The following is an 18,861-nucleotide window of genomic DNA, read 5'->3' on the forward strand; positions in this document are numbered from 1 at the left end:
TCTATGACGATCGAGAGCTCCAACTCTACCGCGGTTTTGCCGATAGCGACTTCCGATAACTCCGCCGAGACCCAACCAGACAACGCGCACGTGACACTTACTAAATTGGGCAGCATTCAGAGACAGCTTCATGTATTCATTACCAATGCACCCACATAGCGAGAATGTCCTCAACCATGATGCCTTACAGTCACTGCTTGAGAGGCCGCGCAAATACTGATCACTTCATCCTACGTTAACCTTGTAACAACAGCACTAGAAGAGATGCGCTTAATAGTACTACAATACGGTACTTGAACAATAGCTGCTACCTGGTGAGCTATGTGCATACATTGGCACTGCTCCCGAAAACCATCCATGAGAGTCAAGTTCGATCAGACTCAGTGACCGTTCTCACGATAATGATGCATGCAAGAGATACGAAGTGTGGCCACCAATCAAACATCAATGATAAGCATTAATCCCCCTACGCCAAGCAACCTCCCCATGCAATGCGCCGGTGCAATGGTATCCTCTCGTCATGTTTTCTCCACGCCACCGCTTAAATCTCACCACCAAAGAAACCAACAACGCCCTTGCCCGCCTTGACAAGCGGATTTTTGCTCGTCTTCGCGGCCGCTACCTCCTCGTCAATGCTGTCAACGTAGAAGCGCCTGCCTGCATCAAGATCAACCTTGGACAGGTCTTGCCACCAAGGTCCACGGTTGTAGATACGAGCGCCAAGGTAGAGGATAAGGATAACGATAACGGAGACGTAGTTGGCGAAGAAGTTCTCGGCACTGGGCGAGCCGCCCAGCGGAGAGACAGCGAGATAGAACTCGACGATGATGAGGATGATGCACCAGGACAGACCCCACCACGCGGCGTAAGGGTACGTCCATGATTTCCAAGGCAGATCGGCACTCGAGCGGCCTTGGATGGCCCAGGCACGGCGGAAGCGGATGTGGGAGAGGCAGATGCTGCCCCAACCAAAAAGCGTGAACAGCGAGGTCAGATTAGAGAACCAGGTGAAGACCTCAGCGCCAGTTTCGCTAACGTTGATGTACGCGAGAGCACCACCGAGGCCGAGGGTGCAGATAAGGCCGGCCCAGGGGCGACCCGTCTTGTCAGCGCGGGTGAAAATCTGTGCGGCGGGTGTTAGCCTATGTCGCACGCATCAACCACGTAGAATTTAGTGCGACAAACCTTCGGCGCCATGCCCAGCTGGCCAAGACCCATCGTAGTACGGGAGCCGCCATACCCGGAAATTGATCCAGTCGAAATGACAGAAAGGAAAATGACGGCGTTCATGATGTGGGCCATAGGCTGTAAGCCAGCATCACGGTAAGCAATGACAAAGGGCGAGGCATTGGTGCCGGATCCACCGAATAGGTCAGGGTTGTTGGGAGAGACGGTGATGGTAACCATCAAGGAGCCCATGAGGTAGAAGAGCGCAAGGCGGACCCAGATAGAGCTGACAGCGTGCGGGACGGCCTTCTTCGGGTTCTTCATCTCGGACGCGACAAGGCCCGAGTTCTCGCCACCAGACATTGCGAAAATACAAGTCGGCATAACGGCCAACCAACCCTTGAAGCCGTTGGTGAAAGGCTCAGCATTCCAATACCTGAACCCTACTGCATCGTGGTTGGGAGCACCACCGGCAGAGATCACTAGACCGAGTTATTCATTTCCCTTCCATCCCAATGTCTCCAATGTGGACACTTACCGATGAAGGAGATGATGACAACAAAGATCCATCCGAACTTAATGGTCGATGCGACGACCTCAACCTCTCCAAAAAGTGTGACGGCGCCGACGTTGACTGCGATGAGGACAACCCAGAAGATAGTGATCCACCCGGCGATAGGAACTTTCTCGGTCCAGAAACCCAGGACAGTGTTTGCAGCCTGTATAAGATCAGTGACCTGTGTGCGACGTTCGACCGGGAATCTCCTTTACTTACCGCAAGTTCGTTGGCGATGGTGATAACGTATGAGAACCAGTACGACCAGCCGAGCGCAAAGGCAGCAGATGGGCAGATGAATTTGGAGGTCCACTGCACGTAGGCAGACGGCAGTGGGTACATGATGGCCATCTCTCCGATGGAGTGCGAGACGGACCAAATCATGGATCCGGCGAGAATGTAACCGATGAAGATACCAGCAGGGCCACCGTTGACGAGAGACGTGCCGCTGCCGAGCCACAAGCCCATGCCAATGGAGGAGCCAAGCGCAATCATGGTCAAGTGGCGGGTACCAAGCATACGGCGAAGCTCCGACTCGGCGCCATGGTCATGGCCGAGCGAATGGACGTCGGCCTCGACGATGCTGCCGCGCTTGTCATCAGGAAGAGGGGCCTTCTCCTTGGAGGTCTCCATTGTAGCCGGATGAAGTTCACGCGAGGTGGAGGGTGCGATGGGTAGGACGAGACAGAGCTGACCCGGCCAGAACTTGAGCAAGGGGAGTGTTTTATATGTGCATGCAGCGTGTGATACAGGCATTAGCGATCGATATTATTACGGACCTAGCATCGCGGGAGCAAGACCGCCGGAGGGGCAGCCGGGCTTCCGGGGTGTTGGATTGCGGCGTCCGACAGGGTTTGCTGATAGAGGCGTGTCGCATCAGGAAGTAGTAGACAGACCGGGGCTTTGGTCGAGTGCCCCGGGATTGATTGGACCGATGGCCCAAACAGGCACGGGGAAATGCGACGAGCCGATGCTTGGATGGATTGGCAACAAGAGATAAGAAGAGTGGGCAGACACGAGTTAAGCTGATACAAGAGATAAAGGATGCTTGGTGGCGCGTCTTGCCATCTCGGCAGCGCCACGCAAGAGGAAGCTTCGGGAGCTTAGAGGCGAAGAGCCAAGTACCGAGACGGCGGGCTTAACATTGCATGATCACCTTCCATATGCGTACACAGTAACTGTGCAACGTCGAATCCCGCCCGGCTGCAGGTGTTCTGTCCAGACGGATCCGAGGCACGTGACAGGCTCCGCCCCCGCATTGAAGCGTGAATCGTGCTGATAGGAGATATCCGAAACGGGTGTTGGGCGACGCGTCTTCTGCGCCTCGACGAAGCGATCACTCCCGCCGTCGCACAATAGTTTGCAGCGGGAAACTTTCGAGAAGGATGACATCCCGGCAGGCTGCAGTCGATTCTAATTATTTTGCATTCTGCACAGCGCGGCGTCAGCAAGCCATGGCAGCACCAGCGAGAGTCGGTGGACCTACCTATCTCATCGCGCCTACGCTGAATTTGGCAAGCGACAATGTCTAATTTCGACCTTATCTCTGCGGCTTCGACGGGTTCCTAGCTCTTCACTGGCTCTTCAGGTACTTCTCGACCGTCTCGACAATCACCTGGTGGTCCCATTCCTGCTTCAATCCGCTTACGACAATGACGCCGACAATGCCCTCGACACCCTTGACGCGCACGGGAAAGCCGCCCCCATGGATGGCGTAGTTGCCTGCACGCTCGCCTAGCATGTATTTAGCGGCAAACTTTGCCTCGTCGCCGCCGAGCTTGTTGTGCATATACCACGAAGAAAAGCCCCAGCGCAGGACGGTGGCTCTCTTGCGGGCGACCCAGGTGTCGTTGTCGGGCAGAGTGCCGGAGCGGGTGACGGTGTGGAAGAGCAGCTGGTCGCTATTGGCGAGAGTGATGTTGATAACGGCAGGAGTCGGGAAATCCAGCAGGCGGAAGCGAAGGGCGTTGCCCAGCTCCCAGGCGGTATTGGCCGTGAAGGAAGGGAATACGAGCGATTCCTCAATGGCGGCGAGCGACTCGAGGTCGCGTGGGGGGTCGGCGAGGGTTGCGCTGGCGGACGACATGGCGATGGATTTGTGGAGGGAAGAATGCTACAGCGACGGGATTGGAGCACGTTGAAATAGATATGTCGTCAAGAAGCGCGATGGATTCGAGGGTTGGCGTTTGTCATCACCAGCCCCGCGTGGAAGGTCCAGGCGGGGAAGCCGCAGACCATGCCCTGCCGAATTCGCTCCAAGATCTCAACAACCATCTCACAAGCATCAATGCCTGTCAGCAGGCATCTGGCACTGCAGGCGACTGCAACGCGCCAAACGGTCGGCTTCAGCGGGCGTTGGCCCGCGGCGCGGGAGGAGCCTTTATCTAGCGGCCTTTTCCCCTCCAGCCTGCCGCCCGTTGCCATCCCGCTAGCGCCGACTCTACTGCCACCCCGTCGTCGACGCCTCACCCGACCGACTCAGTGTGCATGAAGCTATCTCGGCGCCTCCCCCAAATTTACGAACAGCTGCGCAGCCACCAAGAACGCTATGATGTGTCTCCATTCCACGCTGCAGACGGAGAATTCTTGCTTTGACAAGGATGCGTGCAGAGCCGTTGTTTTTTTGCTTTTTCATGTGTTCAATCACGCTGCCGTGTCACCCCGGTGATCTTCAACAATACGGAACCCCCAAGCGAGCGAGCGCATCGGGGAAGATCCGTGCCCTGCGCCTGGGCCGTGTTCCCCGCTCGGGGAGCTCTCTGCTTGGTGTGGGCCCAGAAATTGTATCTGAGGCCATGTGTAAGTACGAAAGTCTACCTGTCATTCCACACGCAGCCCACCATCACCCCCAAACTCTATCCAATATCAAGCTCCTTGCGATAGCCACAGATCCTCAATATCATGGCGGCCACCCAAGTCCGTGGCGTTCACCTTGTGGGCAGCGTCTGCCTCCCTTCTACCGAGGATGTGTTCCGCCAAAGCGTGGAGCTACTTCCCGACAGACTACGACGCATCCCCGACGGTGAGACGCAGCATCGTCAAAATTTCACCTTTTGGCAGCTTGCCGTCTTCCAGGCTGTGCCTCAGATCCTCCGTCAATACGATGCCACCATGAGCACAGTTCCCGTAGATCCTGTTCCTTCAGACGAGGAAATCCAGCGAGCCGTCAAGAGCCTCCCGGAGCTTCACACTGGCTACGACGTGGTTGCCATTGAGTCTTACCAAACTTTCACCAAGCTTCGCCAGGAAGGAGTGATTCCGAAAGGCGTCAAATTCCAGGTCTCTCTCCCCACCCTGCCCAATGTCCTGGTACTCGTCGCCGAGCCCTACCAAGCTGCTGTTGAGCCACTCTATGAAGCTGCTCTTCTGCGCGATCTGCGGAAGATCGAGCAAGCTATCCCGCCCGAGGACCTCACCATTCAGTGGGACGCTGCTTCGGAATTTGCCATGCTGGAAGGCGCCGTTTGGCCGCACTTCAAGCCGTGGTTCTCGCCAGTCCGGGAGCATCTCGATCAACAGCTTGCACGTCTTACAAATGCCGTCAGTCCACAGGTCGAGATGGGCGTTCACCTCTGCTATGGAGACCTCGGTCATCGCCACTTCTTCGAACCAAAAGACATGGGCCTTCTCGTTGACGTGGCAAACACTCTCAAGAAAAACACGCAAAGGCCCATAACTTATTTCCACATGCCCGTTCCTAAGGAAAGAGATGACGCCGCGTACTTCGCCCCTCTCAAGAATCTTGAATTGGGTTCGACCGAGTTGTATTTGGGAGTGGTTCATGCTGGCGATGAGGAGGGAACGCGCCGCAGAATCGCGACAGCTTCGCAGCTAGTTAAAGACTTCTCCATCGGAACTGAGTGCGGCATGGGAAGGACTCCGCCTGAGGATTTTGCATCTATCATGTCTATCTCCTCTGCCGTTTCCTCCCCGCTCTCAGCCTCGGATGCGAATGGCTCCCTTGACGGACTGGCCAATGGTTCCTCAAAGAACTAGTGTTTTGGCAAGGAACGTGCAACTAGTTTTGAGGTCTCTCGGTTTTCTCATGAGTTGCGGTAGACACTAATCCAACATCCCACCAATAAGCACCAGCTCTTCACCCCTGCCTAAGAGCCACTGCTACTGTGTACATCACGGGCCTTTTGTTTTATTCCAAATACTTTTTACACTTACATCATTGGGCCGCTCTCTGATTCTGTTGCAGTTGTCTATCAACCTGGAGTGACCTCTTCATTTAGTTCCACGCTATCGGGGTTTGCATGACGAAGAATTGAACCACACTTTCTCGTTGCCTCGCATTGGCTTTCTCCTTTTTTACGGAATTGTTGCTTTGGGAACGTTCTCTGCCCATTTTTTCCTGCCGCTGTTAGCCGTGGAGCGCCGCGATGCTAAGTGTTATGACAACGGGTCGTAGTTCGCACCAGCTCGTCACACGCATGACTACGATGATCGGCTGATCAATTCCGACCTCAATCTAGGTATAGTGGGCCGCGCACAGAGTCGTAGGGACAGCTACCGTGTTTCGCCACGTCTATGTATCTGTCCTGTGGCCCTTACCATGCCTTGATCTTTGGTAGCTGCGCACGTCCCCCGACGCCGACCACGGGATCAGTCCGTGCAACACTTCAACAGCGGGACAGCAACAGGCTGCAACTTAACAGCGGTTACCTTCAAAAAAATTTCTTCGCCAGAGAGCTCGTCACCGCGCTAGTAGGTCACAAATTCCTACGTATAAAAAGTCGTCGCTCACTCACCTTCTTCCTCTTCTTTCTCTCCACCGTACTCCCTCCACAGCCTTTTTGCCATCTACTCTCTCGCATCTACACTCCATCTGTATTTCTATCTTCTTCTCCCTATCTTTAACACCACTTCCCTCGTATCTGTACATCATCTGCATCGCCATCTACCTCCGCTACTTTCTTCATCTGTCTCAATCATCTGTCTCAATCTCCGTTATCTCTAGCTATCTCGATCATCTATTGCCATTTATCTCGATCATCTGTTACCATCTATCTCAATCATCTTTATCTATCTTCATCTCTCCCCATCTACCTCTATCTACCTCCGCTACCTCCGCCACCTCCGTCATCTACCGTCCGCCATTTCTACCGTCTACCTTTCCATCTCAATCTATATCCCTTCATTTCTCTCTATTTCCTTCTATCTACCTCTACTACCTCCGCCATCTACCCTCCACCATTTCTACCGTCTAGCACTTCATCTTCCTGTATATCCCTCCATATTCCTTCAACTCCTTCCATCTACCTCCGCTACCTCCGTCACTTATCTCTACCATTTATTTACCTCTATCTTCTTTATTCATCTCCACTATCTTATCTACCTACCTCCGCAATTTCTACTACCTACATTTCTACCTATCTCGTCATCTATCTTACCACCTACCTACTTCTTATCTACTTAACTTACTATCTTTCTCGCTATATATCTCTATCATCTGCTTCTATTAATTACTTCTAGAATTTTCTTTAATATCTTTTTAATTTTCTTTACTCGCTATCTACTTTACTGGCTCTTTTTACTATCTACTTTCGTTATCTGCCTTAACTACCTTCTACATTCGCTATCTTTTTATTTCTCTAACACATATCGCTTAAAAAATTTCTTTTATGTATCTTTTTCTATTTCGTTATGTTATTCTATCTCTAAGTTGTATCTTTTGTATTCTCGTATACTATTCTTAATAGTCTTATTCTTTATTCCTTTATATTTCTATATTTTTCTCTACATTTTGCTGTTATATATTGCTATTTTTACGGTATATTTTACGGGTGTACGTGGAGGAAGCTGGACGCGGGCTTGCACCTTCACGTGGTGTCCGGTGTGAGTAGTTGGTACCCTTTGGGACCGACGAAACCAAGACAAGCCCATTGCCATGTATCAAGTCATATATCCGAAACCATTTACTCCTATAACGTATACCTTCTCCTATTTACAGAGGCGTATGTGGAGGAAGCCGGGCGATGAGCTTGCGCCTTCACGTGGCGTCCGGCGTGAGTACCGTTTCCGCAGGGATCGGGAAACCGAGACAAGCTCGTAGGCAGTAAAATAGTCACTCGTGATGAAAATCGGCCTCTTCTTTGCGTGGCGTTTAAGCAGGGATGAGAGTGACTAGGCAATGGGAGAGCGGAAGCAATTTTAGTATTCGGAGCAGAGATCTATACACCACTTGCTCGTCCTTTGCTCGTCCTTTGGGTTGCGCACCCCCTGACAAGCCATAATCCAATATACTGATACATATACCGGACCATATCAGGTACACGAAAGCCTTTTCTACACCGCCAATCTCGCCTCAATCGCCCCGAACAGCGTGCCAGGGTTCTTGTGGAACTGCTCGAGCTTCAACCCTGCCTGTGCCAGCAACTCCTCCCACTGCTTTTCGGTGCGTTCGCAGCCGGTGAAGGTCATCATGAGCATGTCGATCATAGCGCTTTCGGCAGGGACGCCCTTGGTCGGCAGAATCTGCTCCGCAATAACGATGCGCGACGACTCTGGATCTGTGATTGCCGCGGCCAGGTGTCGCAGGATGGCGACGCAGGAAGGGTCGGCCCAGTCGTGCAAGATGCGGCGGAGGTAGTATATGCGCGCGCCTATTGTAGTCAGGGGGTGTTAGTTCGTGTAAAGTCACTTCACTTTTTACCACGCAAATGATAGAGTAAAGGATGAGGGAACAAAAAAGATGTTACGGGCCATACCTTTGACTGGCTGCGGCTCGAAGAAGTCGTGCGGCATGCTTACCACACCCTCAATCTTCGGCGCATCCTCGACCACCTCGGCGCGGTCCTGCAGCACGATGCGACCCTTGACACCAGCGCAAAGCTCTCTGATTGTCTTCGACGTGTGGCCCGCACCGCCGCCGACATCCACGACGAGCGGGGTGTCGTCGTTGTCGGAGGGCGACGATAATTCGGCTAGTCTCTCGGCGAACGGATACAGGCCAATGGACCAGACGCCATCGAACGACCGTGCCTTCATGGCTCGGTTCGAGTTGGCCTGGCGATCTGGGAACTGGGCTATGTGCGCCCACATCTCTTTACCGCCGGTCCGGTGAGCGAAAGTATACGGGTTATTAGTCGTGTCAATGGGCTGCTTCCAGCCGTTGGCGCGGAAGTACGGAGTCATGAAGGCGATTGACGGCCAACCCTCGTCCATGATGTGCTTATAAGTAGCAGCTAAATCGGGGTTTGTGAGGAGGGTAGAGAAAGGCGTTTGGGCGTACGTCTCCTCATCGACCTCAACCAAGGGCCCCGTGACGGTTACGTTGCGTAGGAGGCGGACTTGGGCAAATGGTCACCATTGACTGCTGGTATTCTGAGGGGTTGGGTCAACTCACCCAAAAGTGCCTTTTCCACAGGCACTTGTAATTTTTGCACCAGTTCATCCGCGGTCATGGGCGTACCGTCCACAGGAAGGGCATTGAAGACGCCAACCTCCAGTAGTGCGCTAATGGCAGCGGTCTGGCAGGTCTGAGATAATTCATTAGCATGGTTTCAGCACCGAGTCAGTCACCTGACCACATACGCTTTGTATTAGATCAAACAGGCTGCCGAGTGGGCCTTGGGCTTGGATCAGCAGCTTCTTGGCCTCCAAAACAAGAGCATTCTGGGCTGCAGTAGTCTCGGCAACGGAGGAATCGCCGCCAAGACTCTTGCGAGAGATCTCGGCATACGACTCGGCAGCGGTGCCGACGCGGGCAATGGCGTCTTGGATTGAGGCAGTGCGCGTGGCAAGCGATTCTAGGGTAGCAGGAGGAGCCGACATGTTGAGAGATGGTCTTGGTGCCGGAAATGGCAGCACGCTCGAGCTTTAAATGGTCCACGGCGGCTGCGATTTCGGGAGGGCCATTGCTGCTGCCTGTGCTGGCGGAGCCACAGCGCAGACGGAGGCGTGCGGTGGGCGCAGGATTGGAGCGGGCATGGTCGAGGCGGGATGAGGGTGCAGAGGATGATGGCTTGCCTGGACGGGGCGGCGTGTAGAAGGTAGGTCAGTCGGGCCGCTAACCAGGGTAGGACGCGGAATTCGGGAACGACGGGCATCCGAGATCTCTCACCCGATGCTCGACAAATTGCATGTCCTCTCTCCACTCCGCACCACAATCTTCCCCGCGTCTCTCGTTCATGCCCTGCGCTTCGCTGCAACCCCCCCGCCGTTGCTGTGCTTCAGGCAGAAAGGCGAAGGATCTGAAGCGCATGACCCTGCCTCGGCTTTTGAGCATTTATGAGTGTGCGCCCGGACGAAACCTGTTCAGCTGAGCCCTGAACCCTCCATCTCACCTAGTTTACGACTGCCGTTCACTGTCGTTGACACGTCGTTGTCGCATCCAATCGCCGTCGCGCCGTCCGATCGTAAACCATTCCGTTTCGGGCGCCCCGTGCAAACACCATGCCGTCACCCGCCGCCGCCCCATCCCGCTCCGTCTCACCTGCGCCCCTAAAACACCACCAACCTGAGCGCCGCAACAGGAAACGCCCGGCATATCACCCGCCTAGCCCCAGCCGGACCCCGCCGTCTCCGTCAGCAGCTGAAGCTGACGACTCGGACCGCGACTCGCTCTCCGAAACCGCTGTCGCTGAGCGCACGGCCAAAGCCTGCCTGGCCGCTCTGCTGCGCGGCTACTGCACCTACGCCAGCGCCCATGACTGGAATACCTGGAGCGAGATCTTCGCCGAAGATGCCGTCCTGAGCTTCGAGTATTTCGGCAAGCTGAGCGGCCGCAAGGAGATCTATTGCGGCGCCATGGGCATGACTGGATCCTGGTACACCAGTACCTTCTTCTCCGACGTCCATTTGGAACTCGATCCCCACCGACCCGATGAACGCGCGACGGGCACGGCCAATTTGTGGTATCGAAGGCCAGACGAACCCCCTAAGGAGTCGATGCTGAGCGCCATGACCATGGAAGTCGACACCATCAAAGAAGACACAGACACCACCGTCAATTGTGACTATTGTGGACCTTATGAATTTGAGTTTGTGCGGACCGATGGAGAATGGAAGATCAAAACCATGTCATTGAAGGTGCTGAGAGATCACAGGGAAGGGGTGGATAAGCTCTGCACCAGGTGTGACTGCATCCCCTTATCTACATGCGGGACGCCGTGTCGTTGATCCCGTCATGTGTTCAAGAGACGAATTTTTCATGGAGAGGATGGCGAGTGCTGGTCGCCTAAACGTCCTTTTTCTTTTTCCCTAAGGATACCCTAACGCGAAAGTTTTTTTTTTATTGCTGTTAATACAAGTTGAGTACCCCAGGCTTAAACATGTTATATTTTCAACCTCTCTTTTCGCGTCCATAACCCATCATGCGGAATTTTCATGCCGAACCGCCGTACTTCTGCACCCACTCACTCGGCAAGTCCTTGTAGTCTTCTGGGCCATAAGGCTCGGTGATCTCGGCAAACTTGGTCTTCTTCCGGTGGCCCTCGAGACCAACGTCACGCAAAAGCAAGTCCATGTACGGCACAGTATCAAAGACGAAATCGGGAAGCCTTGAGCCGTAGCCGCACGGGTACCTCCACTTGCCAAATTGGGAATGCAGCATGGTTTCCCACGTTGCGTTCTCGGAAGGTTGGCGATCCAGCTTCCCATCAAAGTAGGCCGAGATCCACAGCCCCTGAATCGCCGCAGAGATTGAAGTGGAGATGGTCATGGCCATGCCGGCAAAGGCAATGTTCCTCTTTTGAAGGGTCGAAAGAGGAGCGATGAAGCGATACAGACGGAATGGCTGGTTCGGCGCTTCGCTCTCGCCGCGCTCAGACTTGCTGACGTTTGGCTGGTCCTTCAGGCGCGGGAATCTCTCGAGGATGGCGGCATCCGCTTTCTGGGCCAAAGTGTCGGGAACCGGGGAGTAGTATGGCAGACCAAGCTCAGCGGCGGATCCGGGAGGCTGGAAGTTGATGGGGCATGCTTTCCAGCCGGTTGCGCACAAGAGAACGTCGGCCTTGAGTTCCTCGCCATTGGACAAATGGACTGTCTTCTCGGACAAGCGCGTCACATCAGCCACATGCACGCGAATTGCGCCATTGCGAACGAAGTCGAAGAAATCGGTGGGGTAGTTCAGGATGCTGAGGCCGCTGCCAACCCAGAGAGCATTGTGCCACGGCTTCAGCTTGTTGACCTCTGGGTGCTTGTTGAAGCCGTTGAGGGTGACGACATCGTTTCCGAGGATGTTCCAGAAGGCGTCCACAATCTTGCGGCCCAACCACGTGCCATGCAGGAAGCCTCTTACGCTGCCGTAGCCGTCCTCGTCGCCCCAAATGCAAGGGCTAAACCAGGTTAGGAAACGGGTGTGGACGAGCTTCTCGAGCCACCTCTTCAGCGGCGTCACGTAGGCAGGCGACATCCAGACGGGACCGCGCCCACTCTTGCGGACTACCATGTCGACGGGAACACCAGCAGCAGCGTAGGCATACGCTGCGTCCCAGGCAGACTTAGCCGCCCCCAAAACGGTCACGCTGTGTGCAGTCTTCAGCGTGTCGGCGTGGGCCAAGAAGTCTCTGGTGTGGAATATGGTGGCTCCAAAGTCTTCTTGGCCCACGAAGGTCGGCACGTAAGGCTGAGAAGTCAGGCCGGTAGCGACAATCAGCCTCCTCGTGCTCAACGTCGCCTTCTCGCCGGTAGCGACGTTTGCCACGTTCAGAGTCCAGCCATCCGTCTCGCTGCTCTCCTGGGCAGACTCGACGCGCGTGTTGAAGCGAATGCGCTTGTAAACGCCGAAGCGCTCGGCGTACGCGGCCAGGTACCGGTGCACGACGATGCCAGGAACGTGCTCGCCCGGCTTGACGCCGAAGGTGGGCGTATCCATGGGGAAGTCGCTGTACTCGAATGTGCCGAGCATGTTGTTGGACTTCAGCCCCGGGTACAATCGGTCACGGCTCCAGACGCCGCCAATGGTCGACTCGCTGTCCAGAACGAGCACATTTTCATCGGGGTGCAGCTCGATGTACGTCTTGGCCGAGGCCAGACCGTACCAGCCTGGACGAGGGTGTCAACGAAGAGAAGGCACAACGAGATGAGATGTTGCAAAGTTCAATGGGGTCGGGTGGGGGCTGAGCGGGACTTACCAGCTCCAATGACGATGAGGTCGTAATCTGCCATGGATTTCACTGCGTCTTTGGGGCCCAGGCTCGAGCAACTGCCACGGACGGCGATTTATCTGTCTTGTAGGGCGAAGAGAAGAGGTGTGAAGTCTGTTGCATTGCGGCACAGCAGCGCACCACCAATGTTTGTGGCTTACGGCTACAGCCGCCAGGGCGGGGGCCAATTTCCTCAACGAGGTAGCATTCGCCGATAGGGCACAGCAAGGGTCGCGCGGCCCAGCGGTACGCTTCCCCGACCCAGCGCTAGGGTTCTTTCTTTGTTCTTGTCTTAACAGAGAAGACAGCCCCGTAGCACACGGCTTCATCGACCCATTGACGCTTACCTGATGTTTTTCTTCTCGGCCGAAATGCAGTCGAGGCCCTACGGCGCCCGTCTTTCAGTACATAGCCGAGGAGGATCTTCGCCCCGCTTTCAACGATTCCCGCTCTCACGGGCCATGAAAGAGGACATGCTCCCAGGAAGTCGCCGCAATTCTGCACAGTTACCGTACATTTGGGCGCCTCCTGGTGATCTCCCGTCGACGTTCGACTCATTTACTTGAACGTCTGCGCCATTAAAATCCCGGTCCCTCTTCTCTTTCTAAATAGCAGTGGAGCATCAATTAGCCCTGGGCTATACTTTCTCCACATAGCTTGCCTGCAGTCGCCGTCGTTGCCTTGTCGCCCTTTTGCCAATCACTTGTTCTAGAGTTCAGGGCTAGAGTCCGGTCCACAATAATCCGAAGCCTCCATGCAGAGCTGCAAATCCTTGCCTCTCGGTAAAGCCCTCACAATGCACCAGAACCCTGCAATTCAGGAGCCCCGCTCAAGCGGCTTTCTGTAACCTAATCGAGCTCAGCAATGAGAATTGTGAGAATGCCCCGAAAAAAAAGTGGTGCTCTGCCCGGGGGGCAGACAGGGCAAGGGACCGGCCGTGTGGGCGATAATAACCTCACGCCTCAACACGTCCTCCGGCTGTAGCTATTCCGACTGGTCTTTCTGTCCGTTATTTCTCGCAGAAGACTTCTTGCTAGCCTTCCTTTTTGATGCAATCTCATCGCAGGTGCAGATTCTTACGCTGCACTGCCGCTGCTGTGCCTCACCCTTGAAAGCAGTGTACGACACGGAAGAACAAGAGACAAAAGATGGCTTCGTCTTTCACCACCGAGGCTTTCTCGCTGCTTAGTGTGGGCATTGTGGCCATTGCACTAAGAATCATCGCTCGTACAACGTCGGTGGGCGTGAGGGACCTTCAGTTCGATGATTACCTCATGTGCGGTGCCGCTGTAGGTTTCCCCTGTTGATCATGGAAACATCAGGCCCATTCTTTCCCACTTACGCCTTCACGGAGCTTTTGACTAATTGCTCGGGATCCATCGCAGGTCATCTATTCCCTCGAAACCGCAACGGCGTACATCGTGGGTGCCTGGTGGCTGGGTCTGGCGAACAACGGCATGACGGACGAGCAGCGGCGAACGCTGGACCCCCACTCGCACGAATACCACCTGCGCGTCGGCGGCTCCAAGACGCAGCTGGTCGGATGGAGCTTGTACACGCTGTTGCTGTGGACGCTGAAGCTGTGCATGTGCCATTTCTACTCGCGCTTGACGTTGGGCATCTACCATCTAGAAATACGCGTGAAGATTGGCTACGTCCTCATCGCCGCGACGTACCTTGCCACAGAACTTTCCATCCTGCTTGGCTGCCAGCCATTCAGCAACAACTGGCAGATCTACCCCGATCCCGGCAGTAGGTTTCCCAAATCCCCCCCTCTCAGCACTTTCCGGGATTGCATCATTTTTAACAGTGCTTCGTTTTTACTTCCCAGATCATTGCCAACCCGCCATCTCGAAGATCGACCTCTACGTCACCGTCGTCCTCAACGTCCTGACGGACGCGTACCTCATGTCCATCCCGCTGCCCATGCTGTGGAGAGCGAACCTAGAGATCAAGCGTAAGCTATCGCTGATCCTGATATTCGGTGGCGGCGTCTTCGTCATGATGGCCGGTATCCTACGATGTGCATTGGTCATCAAGGTTCGTGTTCCCATCTCATCATTTTCGCCTTTCGCTCTCTTATCCCCATCTCTCTCTCTCTCCCCCCCCTCTAACATAAGCCCCACAGGACCCCATCCACGGCGCCCAAGCCGCCGGCAGCTGGGCCTGCCGCGAAACCTTCGTGGCCGTCATCATCGGCAACGCGCCCATGATCTACCCGCTCTTCCGCCGCGGCGTCGAGAGAGTCTACCACTACTCGTCGTCCAGCCGCTTCTCCGGCCGGCCCTACGGCGACAACGGCCCCGCATCATCGTCGAACGGCGGCGGCGGCAATTCGCTCCCGCTGAAGAGCAGCCTGTCCAAGCCGGCGCGCAGGGGCAAGCTGCGTAGCGTAAACGCGCTGCCGACGACCTTCCACGATGACGACTACGGCGACGACGTCGAGCAGGGGGCTGAGGAGGGCTGGGATAGTAAGCAGAGGATCGTTGTCGTGGGTAGCAGGGAGATTGTCGATGGAGATGGAGAGGGTGGGCGTAATGGGTCGGTGGCTTCGTCGTCGGTGATGGATGCTGTTGTTGTCGGGGGGACCGTTGTGGTGGAAAGAGGAGGAGAAGAGGCTGAGGGTGGGCAGGCAGTTGGCCGGCAGTTCGACAGCATGAAGGGCGGCGCGACGGGGAGGGGGAGGAGCGATAGCGATGCGTTGGGCGGGATAAGGGTTACCAAGGAAGCAACAGTGAGGTCGGAGGAGAGGGTCAACTGTGATGGTGGTGGGGATATAGGAGGACTAACCACTATGATCTATGGCGCTGGAGAAGTTGCTGTGCGTCAAGGGACTAGATCACCAAGTCCGCCGCATGCTACTTATGATGGTAGCAGCATCACTATCGTGCATAGTAATATGCAGGTCAATAAGACGGCAGAGGTGATAGGAACAAGTGGGAACAGGTTCGACTATAGGGGTGCGGAGGGGCTGGAGTACACGGCGCACGTGTGAAGGGGTTGAAACCATACTTTTCCTTTGTATATTTGGCTGGTTGGCACGTGTACATGACGGCGGGAAGATACCCTTTAAAGTATGAGTTTGGAGAATTATGCAGTCTGGAGTACAAAAAAAAATAATATTGCCTATCTTGTTGGTTCTGTCTCTCATATCAGCTTTGTCGTTTTTAGCTCGCTGGTGCCGACATTACGAGAGGCAGGAAAGGAAAATACATGTATACCACAATTTAGTTATATTCCACCTGATGGAAGAACACAAGGTGGACCAAAACATAGTGGTACTAAAAGTAGAAGTAGTAGACTTGCTAGCTATGACACAGAAATGAGGCAAAACAAATATGTTCGGCGCTTCGCTATTCATTCTATGTGATAAAGGGGCAAAGAGCAGCCCGAGTAGGTAATGCGTTGAGGAAAGGCCCGTCTGCCAGTCGGCGAGGAGGGAGTGAAAACTTTCCAGTAGGGGGCAGAGAAACAAAGATGAAGTGTCCGTAATCCATGAAAATGCGGGCCCAGCTCAGCTATTGGCATGCAAAGAAACAAAAAACCCCGTCGCTATGAGCGCCATCAAAGACGCGAGAACATGTCGGATCGAAGGAGTAAGTGAGGGAGAACAAATGAGAAAGGAGCCAAAGATAGCAAACCAAGAGCAAGCTCAAACAGTGAGTGACGCCTTTCCCAGCACGCCATCGTCCCGTACGCTTCCAAAACACCGAATTCCATGTTACCAGTTCCCAAGCCCAAGCAAAAACAATCAATCGATAACGCCGAACTTGGCGTTGCGTACCAGAGTGTCTGGCCAATTTGTTCATCAACACATATGCGCCAGTGCTTTCGCCTCTTGACACATTTACATCACCGTGCAACCACCTGGGCCGCTTCGGGCCCTTCTCCGCCTACCGATTCCGAGGCCTGCGCCGCCTCCTTCCTCGTCCTCATGCAACGCTTGTGCCTCACGCGCTCTCCTTCTACGCCTTCTTCCACCGGCGCCGCCAGCACCAGCCTCCTCATTCATCATCATCCAGTCTGCCCACTTCCGTTCGAGCCTTGCCGCGGCCTGGAAGTCACCCCGCAGAACGCGCTTGGTATGCTCTTCCACGGTTGGTTGCCAATTGTAGAAGCACTTGATTTGGATGATCTCGCGCGGGAAAGTGGGCCCGGAAGATGTGGTGCCACGTGGAGGCGTCGTGATCTCGGCGTTGCGGCTCAGCACTTCGCGCACGCCCGTCCACGTCACGTTAGCGCAGTCGTACGCGACAAGGCGCAGGCCAACCGTCGGACGCTCCGAACCAGTCAGTGGCCGCGCTGCCCTGTTCCGGGCTCGGATCATGGCGGCAGCCTCGGTAAGGACGAGATCCGACACACGTGTGTTGTCCATGTCCAAGGTCTGGAGCTTGGTGCATGACTTGAGTACTGGCAGCATTCCTGCATCGCCAAGAAGTTCGCAGTAACTGATGCTCAGGTGAGACAAATGGGCGCTGCATGGCGAGGAAGCAAGAGCCTGGAGGGTGGGGTTTGTGAGTTCGTCGAGTTCCTCAAGGTCAAGATGGGTGAGCTTAGGGAAGGTCGGCAGAATGGTTTGCAGGGCATTGTCTGTGAGGGTTGAACACTTGGAGAGCTGGAGGCCTTCCAGGTCGGGGAGATTGTACGCGAGCTTCTTGATGCCCTTGTCCGTGAGTCCGCGACACCTGGTAAGGTCCAAGTGCTTCAACTTTCGAGGTGGAACGACTGCCCGGCCGGAAAGAACGTCTACTTCGCTGTCGACGCCCTCTACGAGAGCGCTCAGGGAGTCGTCATTAATGCTATCGCAGTTGGTGAGAATCAACCGCTCGAGCGTATTCCTTTTGAACAGCTCGAACATAAAATCAACATCGTCGAACCCACGTACTTCGCCAGCGCGGAGGTCCCGTAGATTCGGGCAACCCTCAAGAACCCTGCGGATGCCGCGAGTATCAACGTTGTTGCACCACGAAATATTGAGGTGTTCAACCTTTGGGCAATGCTCTGCAAGGATTTTCATGGCAGAATTGGTCGCGCCAGCCAGTCCAGACAGGTTGATGTGGACCAGGCGATTGTTCTGCAGCAGGAAGCAGTGGATCGAGCTCCGGTCGATACGGCAACCCTCGAGCGAAAAGTTCTCCAGGTTCCGGCAAGCATCAGCAAGGCCCTTGGAGTTCCATCGATCGCGTAGCTGGACGCAGCCGCGAAGGTTCAAATCTCGCACGAAAGGGCCAGCAGAAGTGATGATGTTGACCAGGGCATCGGCCGGAATATCGCGGTAGAATTCCGAAACGTCGAGACGGGCCCACAGCTGTCCATCGAAGCACATCTTGTGCCATTGTTTGGAGACTGAAGAGGAGCGTACGATTTCCTTAGGCTTCAGGTAGCTGAGGATTTCGGTGCGAAGCTCTTGGGGCATGTCCCCCCAGAAGTTGAAGTTGGGGCGGGGTTGTGGCTTTTTGGACTGCTGCACCGGACGCGAGAAATAGTCTTCGTCGACGCCGGGGAGGGGTGTCCCCAGGCGGGAGACGGGCTTGACGTCTGCGGGCAGGGGGACCGAGGAAGGGGTGCTCTGACCGTCCAAAAGCCGGATGCGGGTTTTGTCCAGGTACTGTGTCTCAGGAGCGGGGGAGCTGGAAACGGAAGTAGGGGCGGTAGAGTAGCCGTTGGAGAGCTCGGAGGACCACGAGCTGCCGTAGGAATTGCTGTAAGGGGAGCCAGCTGCTGACAGCGAGACGCAGGACATGGAAGCCTTGCCGCCGCGGTATGCCGACGAGGACCTGCCCATCTTAGCCAGCGAAGGCGAGGAGCCTATGCGCTGCAGGCCAGAGAGCAGGCGCTGGCGGCCCTTGAGCTTGGGACGCTCAATTGGTATGATATCGGACGAAGGCTGGGCAAGGCCGGTAGCGGTAGCGTCACCGGCCGTGCGAACGACGGCATCGATGGAGTCGACCTGAGCCATTGTAACGCAAGCTGAGCTTCGGGACGGGGCTCGAAGGGAAAGTGGCGGGAGCCGGCCGCAGATGAGATGAAAGCGAAGGTCTCGGG

General features: G+C 55.2%; 8 protein-coding genes across 8 annotated transcripts; 3 read left to right on the top strand and 5 right to left on the bottom strand.

Moving 5' to 3' along the window:
* Nucleotides 1-541: 541 nt before the first annotated feature.
* On the bottom strand, nucleotides 542-2,356 carry LTHEOB_3324 (Amino acid permease; the record flags this gene model as incomplete). Its single annotated transcript, XM_035512235.1, has 4 exons — nucleotides 542-1,123; nucleotides 1,186-1,649; nucleotides 1,706-1,886; nucleotides 1,943-2,356. 4 exons carry the CDS (start codon nucleotides 2,354-2,356, stop codon nucleotides 542-544), a joined length of 1,641 nt encoding a protein of 546 aa, XP_035363217.1.
* Nucleotides 2,357-3,296: 940 nt separating this feature from the next.
* LTHEOB_3325 (uncharacterized protein) lies at nucleotides 3,297-3,809 on the bottom strand (the record flags this gene model as incomplete). Its single annotated transcript, XM_035512236.1, has 1 exon — nucleotides 3,297-3,809. The coding sequence occupies one exon, from the start codon at nucleotides 3,807-3,809 to the stop codon at nucleotides 3,297-3,299; it is 513 nt and encodes a 170-aa protein (XP_035363218.1).
* Nucleotides 3,810-4,624: 815 nt separating this feature from the next.
* On the top strand, nucleotides 4,625-5,719 carry LTHEOB_3326 (Urod-like protein; the record flags this gene model as incomplete). Its single annotated transcript, XM_035512237.1, has 1 exon — nucleotides 4,625-5,719. The coding sequence occupies one exon, from the start codon at nucleotides 4,625-4,627 to the stop codon at nucleotides 5,717-5,719; it is 1,095 nt and encodes a 364-aa protein (XP_035363219.1).
* A 2,295-nt stretch (nucleotides 5,720-8,014) lies between these two features.
* On the bottom strand, nucleotides 8,015-9,502 carry LTHEOB_3327 (O-methyltransferase; the record flags this gene model as incomplete). The annotated part of the gene is made up of 4 exons (XM_035512238.1): nucleotides 8,015-8,331; nucleotides 8,437-9,018; nucleotides 9,075-9,207; nucleotides 9,263-9,502. The coding sequence occupies 4 exons, from the start codon at nucleotides 9,500-9,502 to the stop codon at nucleotides 8,015-8,017; spliced, it is 1,272 nt and encodes a 423-aa protein (XP_035363220.1).
* A 621-nt stretch (nucleotides 9,503-10,123) lies between these two features.
* LTHEOB_3328 (uncharacterized protein) lies at nucleotides 10,124-10,849 on the top strand (the record flags this gene model as incomplete). Its single annotated transcript, XM_035512239.1, has 1 exon — nucleotides 10,124-10,849. The coding sequence occupies one exon, from the start codon at nucleotides 10,124-10,126 to the stop codon at nucleotides 10,847-10,849; it is 726 nt and encodes a 241-aa protein (XP_035363221.1).
* A 205-nt stretch (nucleotides 10,850-11,054) lies between these two features.
* Nucleotides 11,055-12,838, bottom strand: LTHEOB_3329 (Flavin-binding monooxygenase; the record flags this gene model as incomplete). Its single annotated transcript, XM_035512240.1, has 2 exons — nucleotides 11,055-12,715; nucleotides 12,805-12,838. The coding sequence occupies 2 exons, from the start codon at nucleotides 12,836-12,838 to the stop codon at nucleotides 11,055-11,057; spliced, it is 1,695 nt and encodes a 564-aa protein (XP_035363222.1).
* Nucleotides 12,839-13,964: 1,126 nt separating this feature from the next.
* LTHEOB_3330 (Short-chain dehydrogenase/reductase SDR) lies at nucleotides 13,965-15,811 on the top strand (the record flags this gene model as incomplete). Its single annotated transcript, XM_035512242.1, has 4 exons — nucleotides 13,965-14,105; nucleotides 14,202-14,568; nucleotides 14,648-14,856; nucleotides 14,945-15,811. 4 exons carry the CDS (start codon nucleotides 13,965-13,967, stop codon nucleotides 15,809-15,811), a joined length of 1,584 nt encoding a protein of 527 aa, XP_035363223.1.
* An 852-nt stretch (nucleotides 15,812-16,663) lies between these two features.
* LTHEOB_3331 (F-box domain cyclin-containing protein) lies at nucleotides 16,664-18,775 on the bottom strand (the record flags this gene model as incomplete). The annotated part of the gene is made up of 1 exon (XM_035512243.1): nucleotides 16,664-18,775. One exon carries the CDS (start codon nucleotides 18,773-18,775, stop codon nucleotides 16,664-16,666), a length of 2,112 nt encoding a protein of 703 aa, XP_035363224.1.
* Between the last annotated feature and the right edge of the window lie 86 nt (nucleotides 18,776-18,861).

Source organism: Lasiodiplodia theobromae, assembly GCF_012971845.1.
Source record: "Lasiodiplodia theobromae strain AM2As chromosome Unknown scaffold_8, whole genome shotgun sequence".
Taxonomy (NCBI): domain Eukaryota; kingdom Fungi; phylum Ascomycota; class Dothideomycetes; order Botryosphaeriales; family Botryosphaeriaceae; genus Lasiodiplodia; species Lasiodiplodia theobromae.